This window comes from Beta vulgaris, chromosome 6, assembly GCF_026745355.1.
Source record: "Beta vulgaris subsp. vulgaris cultivar EL10 chromosome 6, EL10.2, whole genome shotgun sequence".
NCBI classification, from domain to species: domain Eukaryota; kingdom Viridiplantae; phylum Streptophyta; class Magnoliopsida; order Caryophyllales; family Amaranthaceae; genus Beta; species Beta vulgaris.
The window spans coordinates 67784363-67801787 of NC_079207.1; the positions used below are offsets into that span (position 1 = coordinate 67784363).

At 37.4% G+C, this 17425-nt stretch overlaps 1 protein-coding gene across 2 annotated transcripts in view; it reads left to right on the plus strand.

Moving 5' to 3' along the window:
* Window positions 1-3522: 3522 nt before the first annotated feature.
* Window positions 3523-17425, plus strand: part of LOC104897722 (alpha-mannosidase At3g26720) — a 28067-nt gene continuing 14164 nt past the window's right edge. For both annotated transcript variants that reach the window (XM_048647653.2, XM_010684665.4), the window contains exons 1-8: window positions 3523-3926; window positions 9479-9562; window positions 9654-9742; window positions 12031-12205; window positions 12407-12526; window positions 12624-12710; window positions 12791-12862; window positions 14091-14204. In XM_048647653.2, coding sequence (XP_048503610.1) covers window positions 3693-3926; window positions 9479-9562; window positions 9654-9742; window positions 12031-12205; window positions 12407-12526; window positions 12624-12710; window positions 12791-12862; window positions 14091-14204 — 975 coding nt within the window. In that variant the 5' untranslated portion in view covers window positions 3523-3692. The remainder of the gene's footprint in view (window positions 3927-9478; window positions 9563-9653; window positions 9743-12030; window positions 12206-12406; window positions 12527-12623; window positions 12711-12790; window positions 12863-14090; window positions 14205-17425) is intronic.

The window sequence follows — 17425 nt, forward strand, 5'->3', positions numbered from 1 at the left end:
CAGCTTTGCTGATTACGTGCTTGTCTGTGTTTGTGATCATGGCTTTGCCTATTGATCCTGTGGTGATCCTTCGGGGGAGCAGAGTCAAGAAAGCATTGACATTACAGGTTTGAAGATGCATACCATTGGGGAATCTGGAATGGAGAGGCTTTTGTGACATTAGTAGTATTTAAGTTGTTTCTAGGAGTTTATATTTTCAGACTTTAGCTTTAAGTTGGTGTGTTTCAGTTCAAACATTGTTTGGTTCTTATTTCATAAGTTTAATAAAGTTGATTTTGTTTTAATAAGTTTTCTGCTGCAAAATTCTGAGTAAGCCGAAACGTTTTCACACGGGCGATAATGCCTGGGTAATTCTCTAGATTTGTTATAAAGGTATTTTCTAGAAAGAAAGAATTATCGGGGTGTTACATCTATTGATATCTGGCATAAGCGTTTGGGTCACCCTTCGGAGAAAGTTTTGAGGTATTTACCGTGTGTGAGTCCCTCTGATGTTAGTAGTTGTAATAAAGATGGGTGTGATGTGTGTTTTCGTGTTCATCAACCTAGAACGAGTTCTCCTAGGAATAATAGTAGAGCTAGTCGGATGTTTGAATTAGTTCATTGTGATTTATGGGGACCTTATAGAACGAAGTCTACTTGTGGTGCGTCTTATTTTTTGACATTAGTTGATGATTATTCTCATTCTGTTTGGACTTATTTGCTTTATAATAAATCGGAGGTTGAAACTATGTTTTTGCATTTTGTGGCTTTGATTGATCATCAATTTGACCAGAAAATTAAATGTGTGCGCAGTGATAATGACACAACATTTAATTGCCTCAAACCATATTTTTTGCAACAAGGCATTACATTTGAAACATCATGTGTTAAAACCCCCAACATAATGATAGAGTGGAATGAAAACATGGCCATATTTTAAATGTTGCCCGGGCATTGCGATTTCAAGCTAATCTTCCTTTAAAATTTGGGGGGATTGTGTGCAGGCAGCTTGTCATTTGATAAATCGAACCCCCCGTCGCCCTTAATTATAAAACCCCCTATGAGTGCTTGTTTGATAAGCTCCCTACCATGACTGATATCAAGATCTTTGGGTGCTTGTGTTATGCCTATAATATTTCACATGGGGGTGATAAATTTGCTAGTAGGAGCAGAAGGTGTGTGTTTTTGGGTTATTCTTATACTCAAAAGGGCTGGAAATTATATGATTTAGACATCAAGAAATACTTTGTTTCCCGCGATGTGAAATTCATTGAACATAAATTGCCCTTTAGTGAGCCTGCACCTGTACCTGTGTCACCTGCAGTTCCTAATAATGTGGTTTATTATGAGGAGGAGATGAGTATGCCTCTAGTTGACACACCAGGACCGGTGGTTGGTCCTCTTGGAGATCAGGAGGGTGGGGCGACGCCGGCATTGGCGGAACCCACGACGGACGGTGGGCGGCCGGAGGTGGCGCCTCCCGTGGGAAATGACCCGGCCCTTGTCCAGGGAGGGTGTAGAGCAGGAGATGTGGAAGATTTGGGTAGAGGAAGACGAACCAAAATACCGAATAAAAAGTTGCAGGATTTTGTTACTCATACGGTAGTGAAAAAGAAAAGTTCATCAACTTAGGCACCTGCTTCGACAACGTCTTCAGGTACCCCATATCCTATTACAAATTATGTTATCTGTGAAAAGTTTTCTGCTAACCATCGCAGGTTTCTGGCAGCTATCACTACAGGGCGCCCTCCAAAATCATTTAAAGAGGCCATGAAACATGAAGGATGGCGTGAGACCATGGGAGTTGAGATACAAGCTCTGGAAAATCAGGGCACATGGGAGTTACAACCACTTCCTCCAGGAAAAAAGGCCTTGTGGAGTAAGTGGGTGTATACAGAAAAATATGATGAGAAAAGAAACCTTCAAAGACTGAAGGCACGATTGGTTATATTTGGCCATCATCAGGTGGAAGGATTGATTATAACGAAACTTTTGCCCCGGTAGCAAAAATGACTACTGTATGTACTTTCCTGGCCGTTGCAGCAGTAAAGAAATGAGACATTCATCAGATGGATGTCCATAATGCCTTCTTACATGGGGATTGGAGGAAGAAATGTACATGAAAATTCCATCTGATTTTCAGGGAAATAAGTCTAATCTAGTGTGCAGGATGAAGAAATCATTGTATGGATTGAATCAGGCACCAAGATGTTGGTTTGCAAAATTGGCCACTACCTTGAAAACATATGGGTTTAAGCAGTGTTACTCTGATTATTCGTTGTTTACGTTCACTAGGAATAATATTCAGTTGAATGTTCTCATCTATTTGGATGACATGATTATTGCAGAAATTATCCCTATATATGTTTAAGATAGACTTTAGGGATATAGTGTTATCCCTAACAGGACTCTAGATGCAGTATTTGTCTTAGCCATACGTTTTATTCAAACTCTATAAATACCAATATTTGTCTTCATTGTTTTCTAGTCGAGTTCAAGTCGGATTTCAGGTTGGGACAACTTTTAATCGGCCTAATTAAGGATGCTTCATAGATCTAAAAAGATGACTCTATCAATAATAAATTTTCTAAGAGTATAACCTCATAACAAAACCAAGATCAACATTTTATTCCTAAACTTGGGCCTGTCAAATTATACTTTCAAACAATTGAATAGAAAAAATCATCCTTTCACAATAACATAAAAATCAAATATAATTTAAGATTTCAAACTTATATTTTTTTATTCAAAATAATTATTATAAACTACAATATAATATTTTCTCATAATCATCTTCAAATAATCAATTTTTTATTATAAAATACTCTCTTCGTTTTTTCTATTGTTCTTAGGCTATGTTCAGTTCACCTCATTTTTGCTTATTACTAATCAGATCAGATCAGAAAAAATAAGTTCAGGTCAGAATAGTTCAGATCATGCTTAAATTTAAAAATCATTATATCTTTCATTACATATTAGTAAAAATTATAATAATTGAATATTAATAAAGTACTCATTGAGACGAATCAAACAAGACCCCACATGACTATATTTTTTCTTATATATTGAGAAAAATTTAAAAGATAAGATCTTGTAATCAGAAAAAATAAGTTCAGATCAGATCAGATCAGAAAAAATAAGTTCAGATCAGATCAGATAAGTTCAGATCAGAAAATTTCAGATGAACTAAACATAGCCTTAGTTCAACTCTTATATAAAATGAAATTGATCAAAATGGGATGAATATTTAGGAAATGGAGGGAGTAGCAACTTTATCCAATAAGCAATAATGCTTTAAAAAGTTCCAAAAAGACAAGAAGAGATATTCATAATCATATTCCTAGTTTCCTACATGTCAGATGTCAGTATCACTATAATGTCACACTTGCTACAAAAATAAATCTGCACGCTTCACGTGACGGCCCCACATATGACACGGGTCCCACCAATCCCATGAAAACGACGTTGCTTTGAATTTCTCCTTACTCAAAACGAAGCGTATCACTTTAATAATTCACTAAATTCATTTTTTTCAGATAACGATCATTCACAATTTCACCAACCTCTTTTTCAACTCCACTTTAATTAACAACCTCACTGCTTCATTACACTCTTCATTCAACTCTTCCGCCATTTCTCTCAGTTTTTTCAAAAAATCAATTTCTACGAAAATGCATGTTTAATTCGATTGTTTTGAGTTCTAGATTTCTGCAATGGCGAAGAATTTCTCGAACTTTTCATCAATGGCGGCGGAAATTGCAATTGCAATTGCTGCTGTAATGTTGATTTTAGCAACTGTAGTAGAATCGAAGTTTATGGTGTACAATACATCGGCGAAAATTGTGCCGGATAAAATCAATGTTCATTTAGTTCCTCATACTCATGATGATGCTGGTTGGTTGAAGACTGTTGATCAGTACTATGTCGGCTCTAATAACTCCATTCAGGTCTATCTCTATCTCTCTCTTCATTGTAAAAATCAATTTCTGAATGATGTTTTTGATATTGATGATGATGATTGAATTAATGGATATGAATTGATGAGTTGATGATGATGATGATTGTTGTGTGTGCTTTTTGTCTATCTCTCTCTTTCTTCATTGTAACAATCAGTTTTTCAATGATGTTTTTGATGTTGATTATGAGGACGATGGTGATGAATTGATGATGATGATTGTCGTGTGTAAAATTTCTGTTATTACAGAAATTCTTTTCTCAGTTTTATGTGAAACCTTCAATGATTTTGAGAATGTATCTCCTTGGTTTTCGTATTGAGGCTTAAAACTTTACAGGCTAAGGATTTCTATATATATACAAGCTGTGTTACTAACCCTATACAAGAAAACTACAGAGGAAAATCAGCCATACACTTGGCAGCACCCTGTGGCAACACAGTGCATAACCAGACAAAATAACAGTCTGTGCAAACAGACAAAATAAGTAATAAAAGACAATTTGTGTACAGGGTATGAATATGTATAAGGGTGAAAATTAGTGTATAGGAATGTAAAATGCCTATATATTTCAACACCCCCCCCTCAAGTTAGACTTGGGGCTGTAGGAACAAGTCCTAACTTGAAGGAGAGAAACTTATGCTGACTTTCGCCCAAAGGCTTGGTCATGATATCAGCTAGTTGAAGAGTAGATTTGACATAGGCAGTAGAAATGAATCCCTCTTCAATGTGATCTCGTACATAGTGACAATCCAATCTTAGATGTTTGGTCAGATCATGAAACATTGGATTGTGAGCGATATATGTGGCAGCTTTGTTGTCACAGAACAATGTAATTGGCTTGGGAATACATACCTTCATATCCTCAAGTATCCCATCCAACCATACTAGCTCACTAGTTGTGTGTGACATGCTTCTGTACTCAGACTCAGCAGACGACTTAGACACTGTCTTTTGCTTCTTTGTCTTCCACGAAATCAAGCTTTCCCCTAAAAATACACAGTATCCTGTAAGAGATCGTCCAGTGAATGAACATGTCCCCCAATCTGCATCACAGAACCCTGTGAGTTGTAGTTGTGAGTGTGAAGGATAAAAAAGTCCCCAATCGCTGGTGCCTTTGAGGTAGCTAATCACATGCAATGCAGCCTGAAGATGAGGTTTTCTGGGTGTGTGCATGAATTGGCTTAGTTGTTGAACTGAATAAGACACATCTGGCCTGGTTAATCTCAAGTACAATAGCCTTCCAATGATTCTTCTATATTGTTCAGGGTCTGTAAGAATCTCCCCCAGATCAATAGACAATTTCAGTCCCCTTTGCATTGGGAACTTCTTGCTTTTGCTTTTACTTTGCCCAGTTTCTTCCACTAGATCATGAATGTATTTTCTTTGGTTGAGGATGATTCCTTCTTCATTCCTAGATACTTCTATCCCCAAGAAGTATCTCATGAATCCAAGATCCTTCACAGTGAAGGCTTTATCCAGAGCATCTTTCAATCCTTGGATATATATTTTATCATCACCACTTAGGAGCAAATCATCAACATAAATAAGCACCATTGTAGTCTTTTCATTTGCAACTCTAGTGAATAAAGAGTAGTCTTTCTTTGATTGCATCATACCAAACTCTGTCAAGAATCTTGTAAGCTCCTGGTTCCATTGTCTTGAAGCTTGTTTCAAACCATACAAGCTTCTTTTAAGCTTGCACACCTCTCCTTCTTTTGTTCCAGTGTACCCTGGTGGTGGCTTCATGTAAATTTCCTCCTCAATGAAGCCATGTAGGAAGGCATTATTAATGTCCAGTTGATGAAGATCCCATTTTTGTGCAGAAGCCAGTGCTATTAGACTTCTCACAGTAGTGAACTTGGCTACTGGTGAGAATGTCTCTTTATAATCTTTCCCTTCAATTTGCCTATCTCCCCTTGCCACAACTCTTGCTTTCAGCCTTTCAATCATCCCATTCTTCTTGAATTTAGTCTTGAATACCCACTTGCAGTCTAGTGCTTTCTTTCCTTCGGGCAAAAAAGTGAGTTCCCAAGTTTCATTCTTTTCCAGAGCATCTAACTCTTGATTCATTGCCTTCACCCATCCTGGATCATTCTTTGCCTGCTGGTAGCTTCTAGGCTCTCTCACTTTGAATACATTATTCAAGGAAGTTATATATTCCTTGGAATATGTGTTCAAATCACCAAGATCAGCTACTGTCATCCCAAATTTTTCAACCATGTTGGAAGCATTTTGCTTACCAGGTATATTGCACACAAAATTCTTGAATTTTACAGGTACTATGGAGTCCCTTGTGCTTCTTCTGACTCCTACATCATGTTCATGAGTACTGTCATCCATTACAATGTTCTCATGATCAATGATGGCTGCCTCTCTAGTTTCTTCATTTATTTCTCCTGTAGCATTCTCTTCTTCACATTCTGTTTCTTCCTCTAATCTTCCCATTTCTTCTTGAATTGGTTCTTCTTCTATTGTCTCCATTAAAGGTTGTGCATCATCTTCTTCCTCCATCTCATCTATCATCTCTCTTTCGCTAATAAAGTCTCCTAAAACAGCCTTCTTCCCTTCCTTATTGTGTTCACTAATAAGGAATGGGAATATTTCTTCTTTAAAAATAACATCTCTGCTCACAAACACCTTCCTTCTTTGAAGATCAAACACTCTGTATCCTTTCTGCTCACTTGCATATCCCACCATCACACATCTTACTCCTTTATTTCCAAACTTGTCCAACTTTCTATCAGTGTTTGAAGCATAGCATAAACACCCTATAATTCTTAGGTGTTCATAGCTTGGTTTTCTTTTGGACAACCTTTCATAAGGTGTTTGCCAACCTAACACTGCACTAGGTAATAAATTAATTAGATGTGTTGCAGCCAACACACACTCTCCCCATAGATATCTAGGCAAACCTGCATATATTCTCATTGTCCTTGCTGTTTCAATGAGATGTCTGTGCTTCCTTTCAACTCTCCCATTTTGCTGTGGATTTCCAGCAACACTTCGCTGGTGAACTATCCCTCTATCATGGAACATCTTCCTGCATTCAGTTTGCATTACCTCCGTTCCATTATCACTCCTTAATGCTTTTACTCTTACATTGAAGTGGTTTTCAATGTAGTTGAAGAAAATATTGAGAATTTCTTTCACCTGTTCTTTACAAGACAATAAATGTGTCCAAGTTCCTCTACTATAGTCATCAACTATAGTGAGGAAATATTTCTCACCTGTCACATTTGGAACTCTATATGGTCCCCACAAATCAACATGAAGCAATTCAAAAATTCCATTTGCAATTGTATTACTTGATTTGAAAGGTAGCTTATGATGTTTCCCTACACAACAAGCATCACAAAAAAAACTCTTCAAAGAGTTACAGGCACAAATATCTATATGTCTCATTTTTGAAATGGAACTATGTCCTAATCTAGCATGTAATACATTTAGTTTTACTGCTTCATTACACATAGCCACGTTATTGCTGTGCTTCTTTTTCTCTACTCTCAATCCTTGTGATTCTCCATTCACCAATTCCAGCCTATACAGACCATTCTCTTCCACTCCTTTTGCAACAACTTGTTCACAACAAGGGTCCTGTAAAACACAGTTATCTGTATCAAAAATTATGTTCAACTTACTAGTCTTAATCAACTTGCTTATTGAAAGCAGGTTGTGCCTAAATTCATCAATGTAAAGAACATCGTATAAGATTAATCTACTCGATAGTTTCACATCTCCAATTTTTTTAACAATCTTCACTGTTCCGTCGGGAAATCCCACCTTTACAGGTTTCTTTAGGATAGAAAAGTTGCTAAAAACTTGCTCATTTCCACACATATGGTCAGAGGCTCCGGAGTCAATAATCCAAGTGTTCTTATCATAAGTTTTGTTCGAAGTCACAACATTTGAGGCTAGCATAATACCTGCAAAGTTGGCCATTTTGTTACCTCCACCGTTTCCCCCAACAGATGGTTGTTGGTTGTTGAAAATCTTCATCATTTCTTGTACCACTGCAGCCACAAGTTTGTTGTCCGGCTTTCCTTCTCTTGTGTTCTCAGAGTTTGATCCAACCTCCAAAGGATCATCTTGCTCATATTCATATTCTTCTCTCCCTGCATTTGCAGCATACTTCATGCCTCCTTTTCCTTTAGGATTGTTCTTGAACCATTCTGGATAGCCGATGAGCTTGAAGCACTCATCCATGGTATGTCCCTTCATCTTACAATTTTCACACCATTTTTTCATCTTCATTTCCTTTGTTTCCCTTCTTTGTGGATTTACACCACCTCTCCCTTGATTCGTTCTATTCACTGCAAACGCGCTTGACTCAGTCAGATTTTGCCCTTCTGCCACTTGTTTCTGTTTTTCAGCTTGTTGCACTAAGTGAAATGCCCTATTTAGGGTTGGCAGTGGCTCCATTGCCATGATGTTCCCAGCTATTCTCATTTTTTTTGTTCAATCCCATCACAAAGTCTATCACTTTGTTCCTTTCTTGTATTTCAATGAATTTTTTCAGCAACTCACATGTACATTTCTTCATTGCTTCACATGTGCACTCCGGCAGGCCTTCAACATCTTGTATTTCATCCCATATTTGCTTCAGCTTGAAATAGTATTCAGAGACTGCCATGTTTTCTGTTCAAGGTTCTTCACACTGTCTCTTCAATGAGTAAACAGAGGTGCATTTGTCTCTGCATACCTTTCCTTACTACTCCACCACATCTTCTACAGAATCTATGTATGTGAAGCTATTAGCTATCTTCTCATCCATAGATCTACATAACCATCCTCTCAACATATAATCATTCCTCACCCAAAGTGCATACTTTGCATCTGTTACAGCAGGTTTGATTACCTTTCCATCCAAGAAACCCAGCTTATTCTTAGATCCTAAAGCAAGCTTTATGCTTCTACTCCAGTTCAAAAAATTCTCTCCATTAAATGTAACATTTCCAAGAGGGATGTTAGCATTATCTGAGTTTGCAAGAAAGAGTGGATCTGCATATCCATTCTCAATCTTGTTTTCCTTTTCTTCTCCTGGCATTCTACCAGATTTTCTTCCTTTTCGAGTTATTTTGTGTTTTGGTTTTGTGTTTGGGTTAGATTTAGGTCACCAGGATGTAAAGAAATGATCTTTCAGCCTATTGCTCTGATACCATGTAAAATTTCTGTTATTACAGAAATTCTTTTCTCAGTTTTATGTGAAACCTTCAATGATTTTGAGAATGTATCTCCTTGGTTTTCGTATTGAGGCTTAAAACTTTACAGGCTAAGGATTTCTATATATATACAAGCTGTGTTACTAACCCTATACAAGAAAACTACAGAGGAAAATCAGCCATACACTTGGCAGCACCCTGTGGCAACACAGTGCATAACCAGACAAAATAACAGTCTGTGCAAACAGACAAAATAAGTAATAAAAGACAATTTGTGTACAGGGTATGAATATGTATAAGGGTGAAAATTAGTGTATAGGAATGTAAAATGCCTATATATTTCAACATCGTGTGTTTTTTTTTTGTGTGAAATGATGAAAATAGGGAGCATGTGTTCAGAATGTACTGGATTCGTTGATTCCGGCGTTACTAGCTGATAAGAACAGGAAATTTGTATATGTTGAGCAGGCGAGTTTCGAATTCTGGTATTTTGGAAGTGTTTGGTAAATGTGTGTTGTTCTTTTGGAAGTAATTGGTGTTGGTTTTTGTTGTAATGTAGGCGTTTTTTGAGCGTTGGTGGAGAGAGCAGAGCGAGGCTATGCAGAAGATTGTCAAGGAATTGGTTAAATCTGGTCAACTAGAGTTCATGTATTTATGCTATACTTTTGCTTTTATTGTATCTGTTATCTTTTTATCTACTATATTTATGAATTTGGTAATGATAAAGAGATGAAATGGTAACATGTTTGAGGGTTGTGTTGTGCTAGGATAAATCTATTATAGATAGCGCGATGGAAGCAGAATGATTTAGTACGTACACAAAAGAATACTTAGTTGATAGCATATTATTAGCTGTAAAACCCTCCATTGTGAAGGCAAAACACAGTTCATTGACCAAGAATGAGTTGTAAGTAGTGTTTGATCTTGTGCAATGCATGGGATTAGTCAGGTGATTGGGGGAGAAAGAGAATTCATTTGGACTCAGAGTTTATTTTTGATTATTAGTTATATATGTTAATTTATATGTTCTTTAGAATAATCTGAGTTGGAAATTGTATGCTCGTGGAACTAAGATATGAGTGAAAGTAGCTGTTGGGTTTTGGTTGGGATTTTTTTTTTACACACATAGCAGAATATTTTATCAGATGATTTTAATATACTATCTTAGATTTATCATGAAAGAAGAAGATTTGTTACATATCAATATAGATGAAGTCAAGTCCATTTTAAATTTTAATACTTCATGTTGTTGCAGAATTGAATAAAAACCTTGATCACATCTATCCGATACGGCTAACATTTACCATGACTTTTGTGTATTGATGACAAAAGAGATGCCTTGGTTGACTATGTTTTTTAAGGGAGTCTCGCGAGAAATATAATTGCTGAGGTGTGCGAGGTGTTCAATTGTACCGTTAGAGAGAAAAGTTAACATGTGCATGTTGGACTTGCATTTTCTATTTTTATTTTGAATTAGATGGTTTTAGAGTATCTTTATTTTATTGTTTGAAATTGCACAATGAATTCAACATTAGCTTAGTGGTAGAAGTGCTATAATGCTTTATGGGTTTGGGGATCCAAGAATGTGTAGAGTGTTATTTTTATTTCTCAAAGAAGTTTCTTCCCAAATGGCGGAATGCCATGTTACATGCCCAGTCACATGCAAGGATAGTGTGGCAACTGACCTGCTCCAAATCTCATATTGGTAGGAGGTAGATGACGGGTGGCTAGTCTTGTGAAAGCAATACCTTTAGTTAGTGTTTGGAACTTTGGATAGAAGGAATTAATGTCAAATGACTTTCAAATTCTACATTTCAAATACTCACATTCAGTTCCAAATCAGCTGTTTGGGAATAACAAGAATTATGAATTCATGGTGGGTGCTACTCTTCCAAGCTCAAAATAATGGAGGGAGTTTCCCTTCCTTTGTCATGTTTTTTTGGTGGTTCATAGATGAAGTGGATTGAGGAGAGAGAAATTGAAGATTTTGTGAGAACTGTGATGGTTGGAGATGGAGTAATTCAGGAAGCTGTGAAATTCTGGTCATTGAAATTTGAAATGACATCTTTATAGAAGTGATTTGAAATCCCTCATTCTAGCTTGTTTTTAGCAAGTGTATGAAATTGGACCAAATCCAATTCCAAATGCTTTCTATTCCCAAACAGCAGAATTCAGCCAAATCCTTCATTTGAAATAAAATGCTCTAATCCAAACAGAGCATAAAAAATTGAATTATAGATAGATGGGAGTCATGGGACACTCTTAGCCATTGACATAAATAACCTTCCCTCATGTGCTCAACTTACAGTGTGCTTAGAAAGTGAACGTGAAACGTTCACGAGGAAGATAAGTAAAAGTATAGGAATCTGAAACACATGATTCTCAAAAATTCTAGTTACCATTATATATATTAATTCAAAACATTGGATATTTTATTGAGATCCAAATAAAGTAATGTCTAGGACACGGGTTGGATCCTCATCAGCCTTTGCTTAACTTTGAACCAGAAAAAAAAGAAGAAATAAGGTCACTTCAGGTTTTAAGATGAAATTGAAGAAATGCACGAGTTTTTAAATACATCCTTATTTTTGTACATCCCAACAACTAACAATTGAAGGTATAGATTGTTGGGTTGGGTTGGCTATTTTTCTTATATGGCCTTTTCAGTAAAGTCAAGGGAGGAGTACTTCTTTTAACCATCATGGTCTGAAATCTCTAGATTGGTGAGTTATGACTAACTGATGATGAGCTCTGAATTTATAACGTCTTAGTTGCAGAAATATTTTGTTCTAGAAACTTAGTTTCTTGAAAAGAAAGGGCTGTCAATTACTCAAACTGGATCAGAAAGCACATCATATAAATGTTATAGTAACATGTGAACTTGATATATGTTATCCTACTTTGTTTTTTTGAGGGTTTTCCCCAACTTCCTACAGAAATGGGGGCATGGTCATGCATGATGAGGCAGCTACACACTATATTGACATGATTGATCAAACAACACTAGGACACCAATTCCTTAAGAAAGAATTTGGGGTGACACCAAGAATTGGTTGGCAAATTGACCCCTTTGGACATTCAGCCGTACAAGCTTATTTGTTGGGAGCAGAGGTAAGTATGGCTTTATCTTGTAGCCTATGTATAGTTACATTATGCTTCTTGTACTCTTTTCTCTATCTCAAGAAAGTCAATTTTAATTGTGCATATCAAGGTGAACCTGATTGGGTTGTTAGTTTAGGGTTTAAAACATTAATGTGAACTTCTTATGCTCCTCATAACTCTGAATATGTTTTTACTTCTGTACTGCTGTAGGTTGGGTTTGATTCTTTGTTTTTTGCAAGAATAGACTACCAAGACTTGAAGAAACGTAAGAGTGAGAAGAGCCTTGAAGTTGTCTGGCAGGGCTCTAAGAGTCTCGGTGCAACTGCTCAGGCAAACAGCATATTGTTTCTGTGTTTGTCATCTAATTTACTTGGTAATTGTTTCTTGTGTCTGCTAGCTGGAGGACTAACCTTTTCCTATTCTGTAGATATTTGCTGGTGCCTTTTGCCAAGGCAATTATGAACCTCCTGATGGTTTCCATTTTGAAGTAAATGATGACTCTCCGATTGTCCAAGTAACCTCTTTTCTCTTGTGTGATTCAGAGTTTGTGTGGCCATATCATGTGGAATATTTACACTCTCTTTTGTTGTGAAGGATGACCCAACCTTATTTGATTATAACGTTCAACATCGAGTGAATGACTTTGTTGCTGCTGCAATATCACAGGTATATGCTGATGGTTTGGTCCTTTTTGGATAATTTACTACTCCAGTTTCGTAAGTTTGAACCTCAAAATTGTATACTGAAACACACAGCATATTGGACATCAGATTGGTTTTTCTTCTTCATATTATATAAACTATTATGTACTTACTACTTAGCCACTAGGCTACGTAGTTGGCAAAGTGGTATGTCAGAATTGTTTTAGTAGAGGTAGTATGTCAATATGTTTCTTTTTTTTTCTTTTGTTTTTTGTTTTTATTGCTAGTATGTGTCATAGACTATGTTGCCTGGAAATCTAGATGATGTTTCATTTTCCTTAGGATGTCTAGGTGATTGCTATAACATCTGTTGGGAACAGGATTATGATTGTCTATCTGTGGTTTTATTAGCACTGGACATCAGTCTCCTTAGGTAAAATGTATTGGCCTAGGGCTAGAGCTATCTATTGAAAGTGTCCTCAGGGTTACTGCATGGAGCTTTATTTTATGAGAGGCTAAGGGGATAAATCACACTCAAGTAATGTGATCAGACATTCACTATGTAAGCTTTGTGTTGCTTTAAAGTGAGCTCTTTTTTCCCAGGATATCTTATCTAGACGTTAGGTATAAGGCAGATTGGCCAAATTCCACATGGTGTCACTCTACAGTCTACATAGCTAGATAATTTGCCTACTTAACATTGGCGGTTATGATTAAATTTATTCAGACATATAGTTGAAATATTGATGATTTTAGCTACTTTGCTCAGGACTGTGGTGGTTTTATTTGTTTTTTGTTATGCTACTGTATTATATGCTTCCTTATAGAATTATTTTGCGCTGGATTGGCCTTAAATTTTTTATCTTATATTTGAACAACATTCAATCGAAATTAAAGTTTGATAGTGTTATGCCTTGCTGTAATACCATCTTGTTTTTACATCGTAGATATTCCTTGTAATTTCCAATATATCTCTCTTCGAGTCTTTGTAGGGTTAGGCGGTCTTTGTTTGCATACTGACATCCCAGGTTCTACTAGCATCAGTCAGCATTTGGTGTCATATCGTGGTTATTAGTTCACTATCATCTCCCTCCCCACCCCCACCACCACATAACAAAACCAGAAGACAAAAAAGAAACAAGAAAAAATAAATAAACGAGGTAAATTAAGAAGAATGACAAATCTATTTTACAATTGTCTTTTGATGTGCAGTTCAATAAGATGATGGTATTATTAATATTATTCCCTCTCAGGCAAATGTAACCCGAACAAATCATATAATGTGGACCATGGGAACAGATTTCAAGTACCAATATGCTCATACATGGTTCCGGCAAATGGAGAAGCTGATTCATTATGTTAACTTGGTAATGTCATCTTCAATGGTGGTTGATTATTTAAAGTGCTTTTGGATTTTGAGATTGATAATTTCCTAGCGTGGCTTGCCATTGGTTATGATTGGGGGTGATAATCGATCGAGTTGATCACAAGTTGAGTTATGCTTGACTTTTAGAATTGAGTTTGACTCGAGCTCGACTCAGCTTGAATCTAGTCGAGCTCAAAATCTCAGTCGTGGATGCTAACCTGAATTACTCAAATGTATATGCGTAATTGTTCGGTTGTTCCTACGCTGTTATATAACCTTTTTTAATAGTAATGATTCTTTAAAAAAAAACACACAATGCTCAAGGGTCTCCCATCCAAAAACAATAAAAATATAATTAATATTTATGGTGCTGCTCACAAGTTTCTTGAGTTGATTTGAGGGTCTCTCAAATCAACTCATTTACGTTTCAAGCTGGGTTTGAGCTCAAGTCGATTTTTGGCCGGATTTTGACAAAGTGGAGTTCGAGTAGTTCACGAGTTGGCTCAATTTATTGTCATTTTTATTTTCTAGTTATGATATGTGATTCACCATGGACTCATTCTTGGTTCAAGGCGGTTTCCAGTTCTCTTGCATGAATAAATCTGTGAATATTTGAGGTGGGTTAAGAGTAATTCCAAGTGTCTCATTTACAATATTTAGATGACAGTGAATGACACTATTCCAAGAGATAATTTCAAGAAGGGTCCTCACTTTGTTACAGGTCTTTAAGGTGCTTTTAGGTTTGGAGATCATCCTCTCTGAAGTCTGAGGGGCCAATCATCATCTTTCTGCTCTTAAGAGAGCTTTTTGCTTTGATTGGCTGTCAAGTTCAAAGTTGGCCTCTCAGTTATCTGGGTTGCCTCTTAGTGGCAATACGTGTTCGGAGACTTTTCAGTTTGAGGATTTCAAGAGACTAGTTAGGCAGAAGAATGTCTACGTTTCCTTGGTGAAAGGATAGAGCAGATTCAAATTCAATCTTATTTGTCTAGCATCCCTCTTCTGTTTTTCTTTAAATTGCGATGGCTGTTGCAAATAAGATTGAGAGGTTAATGAGGGAACTTATGGGTGTATTGATATTGGAAGGACCATCTTGTGAGGTGGGATATAGTTTGCAGTTCAAAGGCAGATGGAGGTTTGAGCTTTGGGAGAGTGATATCTTACAATCTTGGTTTTGTGAGAAAGTAGTTGGGGCATTCCTCCTCTTGAACCCAAGTCCCTATGGTATAATATTATATTGAGTAAATATGTATTGTGTCAAAATGTGGATTCTTGTCAGCAGAAATTTAACTTACAAGTTTCCACTTTTTATAGTTGGCTGGCACATTATTTTTCAGGAGGATGTTTTTTCCACAATTTCCTCATCTTCTCTATATAATGCCTGTGCTTCCTTCTTTATGTTGATACTTGATAGTGTTTGAGAGTCACATTGCTGGTGACCGCCTCATGTTAGAGAGTTAGAGGAGCTTACTTCTATGTGTTATAACGGATGTGAGGAAGAACAAATAATGAATGCAAAAACAATAAAATCAGACACCAGAATTACGTGGTTCACCAAATTGGCTACGTCCACGGCAGAGAGAGAGAGAATATTTTATTATGAGAAGAAACCAGATTACAGAGAGAACAGATGTTTTTCGTAGTGTAAAAGATAGGTTAAAATAACCTATTTATAAAACCGCTCAAAAACGCGTTTTCCGCGTCTTTTCCCGATCCGCCCGGCGCCCGGGCGAAATCCGCCCGACCGGGCGGTCCCCAGCTCTCCTAAAGTGTAACGCCCCGACCGGGCGAGACCTGCCCGCCGGGCGAAACAAACGTTTCTCAAACTTGCTCACGCGCCCGACCGGGCGAGGTTCGCCCGACCTGCCCGGGCGAGACGCAGTTTTGCGTCTCTTGCATTTCGTCGAACACTTCTTGAGCACCACAATTCAAGGCATATTCTTACAAATCTCCACCTTGACTTGAATTCTCTCATAATCACCAGAAAACCAGATGCATTGATCACAACGCCCAGAATCTCCCAAACACCAGATTTGTCCCAAAAGACAACCAGACCAGATTAGTCCCTAAGGACTCCAGAATTGCCCCAAGAGGGCAACTAACAATCACGAAATTAAGTAAGTCCAAGCAATGTTGGAACTTACTCTGCGGAACCGGCTTGGTGAACATATCAGCAGGATTATCAGCAGTTCCTACCTTCTTCACCTTAATCCTTGTCTCACTCCTCAGAAAATGATATCTGACATCAATATGTTTAGTCCTCTCATGATGGACTTGATCCTTTGCTAACATATTGCACTTAAGCTGTCACAGAACACAGTTGCTTGATCATGATGTAGACCCAAATCACTGATTAACCCCTTTAACCAGATCCCTCCTTAGCTGCTTCTGTCAAGGCCATGTACTCTGCCTCAGTAGTAGACAAAGTTACAGTAGGTTGTAAAGTTGCTTTCCAACTCACCACAGAACCACCAAGAGTAAACACATATCCAGTCATAGACCTTCTACCATCTACATCTCCAGCATAATCAGAATCAGAATATCCTGCAACTAAGCAAGCCATATCACCTCCATAAATGAGACCAATATCTGACGTACCTCTAAGGTACCGAAAGATCCTCTTGACTGCCTGCCAATGCTCCTTACCAGGATCACCCATGAACCTACTAACCACACTGACTGCATGTGCAAGATCCGGCCTAGTGCAAACCATAGCATACATCAGACTCCCTACTGCACTAGCATACGGAACCCGACTCATGTACTCCTTCTCCTCAGCCGACTTAGGTGCAAAAGCCACAGACAAATGACTATTCGAAGCACTTGGAGTATCTATAGGTTTTGCTGTTGACATGCCAAACCTTGACAATATCTTCTCAATATAACCCTTCTGTGACAAGAAAAGTTTCTTCTGAGTCCTATCCCTATAAATTTCCATCCCCAAAATCTTCCTTGCTGCACCCAAATCCTTCATTTCAAATTCAGCACTGAGAAGTTCCTTCAATTTCTGAACATCTGACTTGTTCCTGGCAGCTATCAACATATCATCCACATATAGCACTAAGTAGATAAAGACCCATCTGTCAGCTTGTTATGATACACACAACAATCATATGAGCTCCTGTTGTAGCCTAGCTTCATCATATAGCTATCAAACTTCTTGTACCATTGCCTTGGAGACTGCTTTAGCCCATATAAGGACTTCTTCAACTTGCAAACACTGTT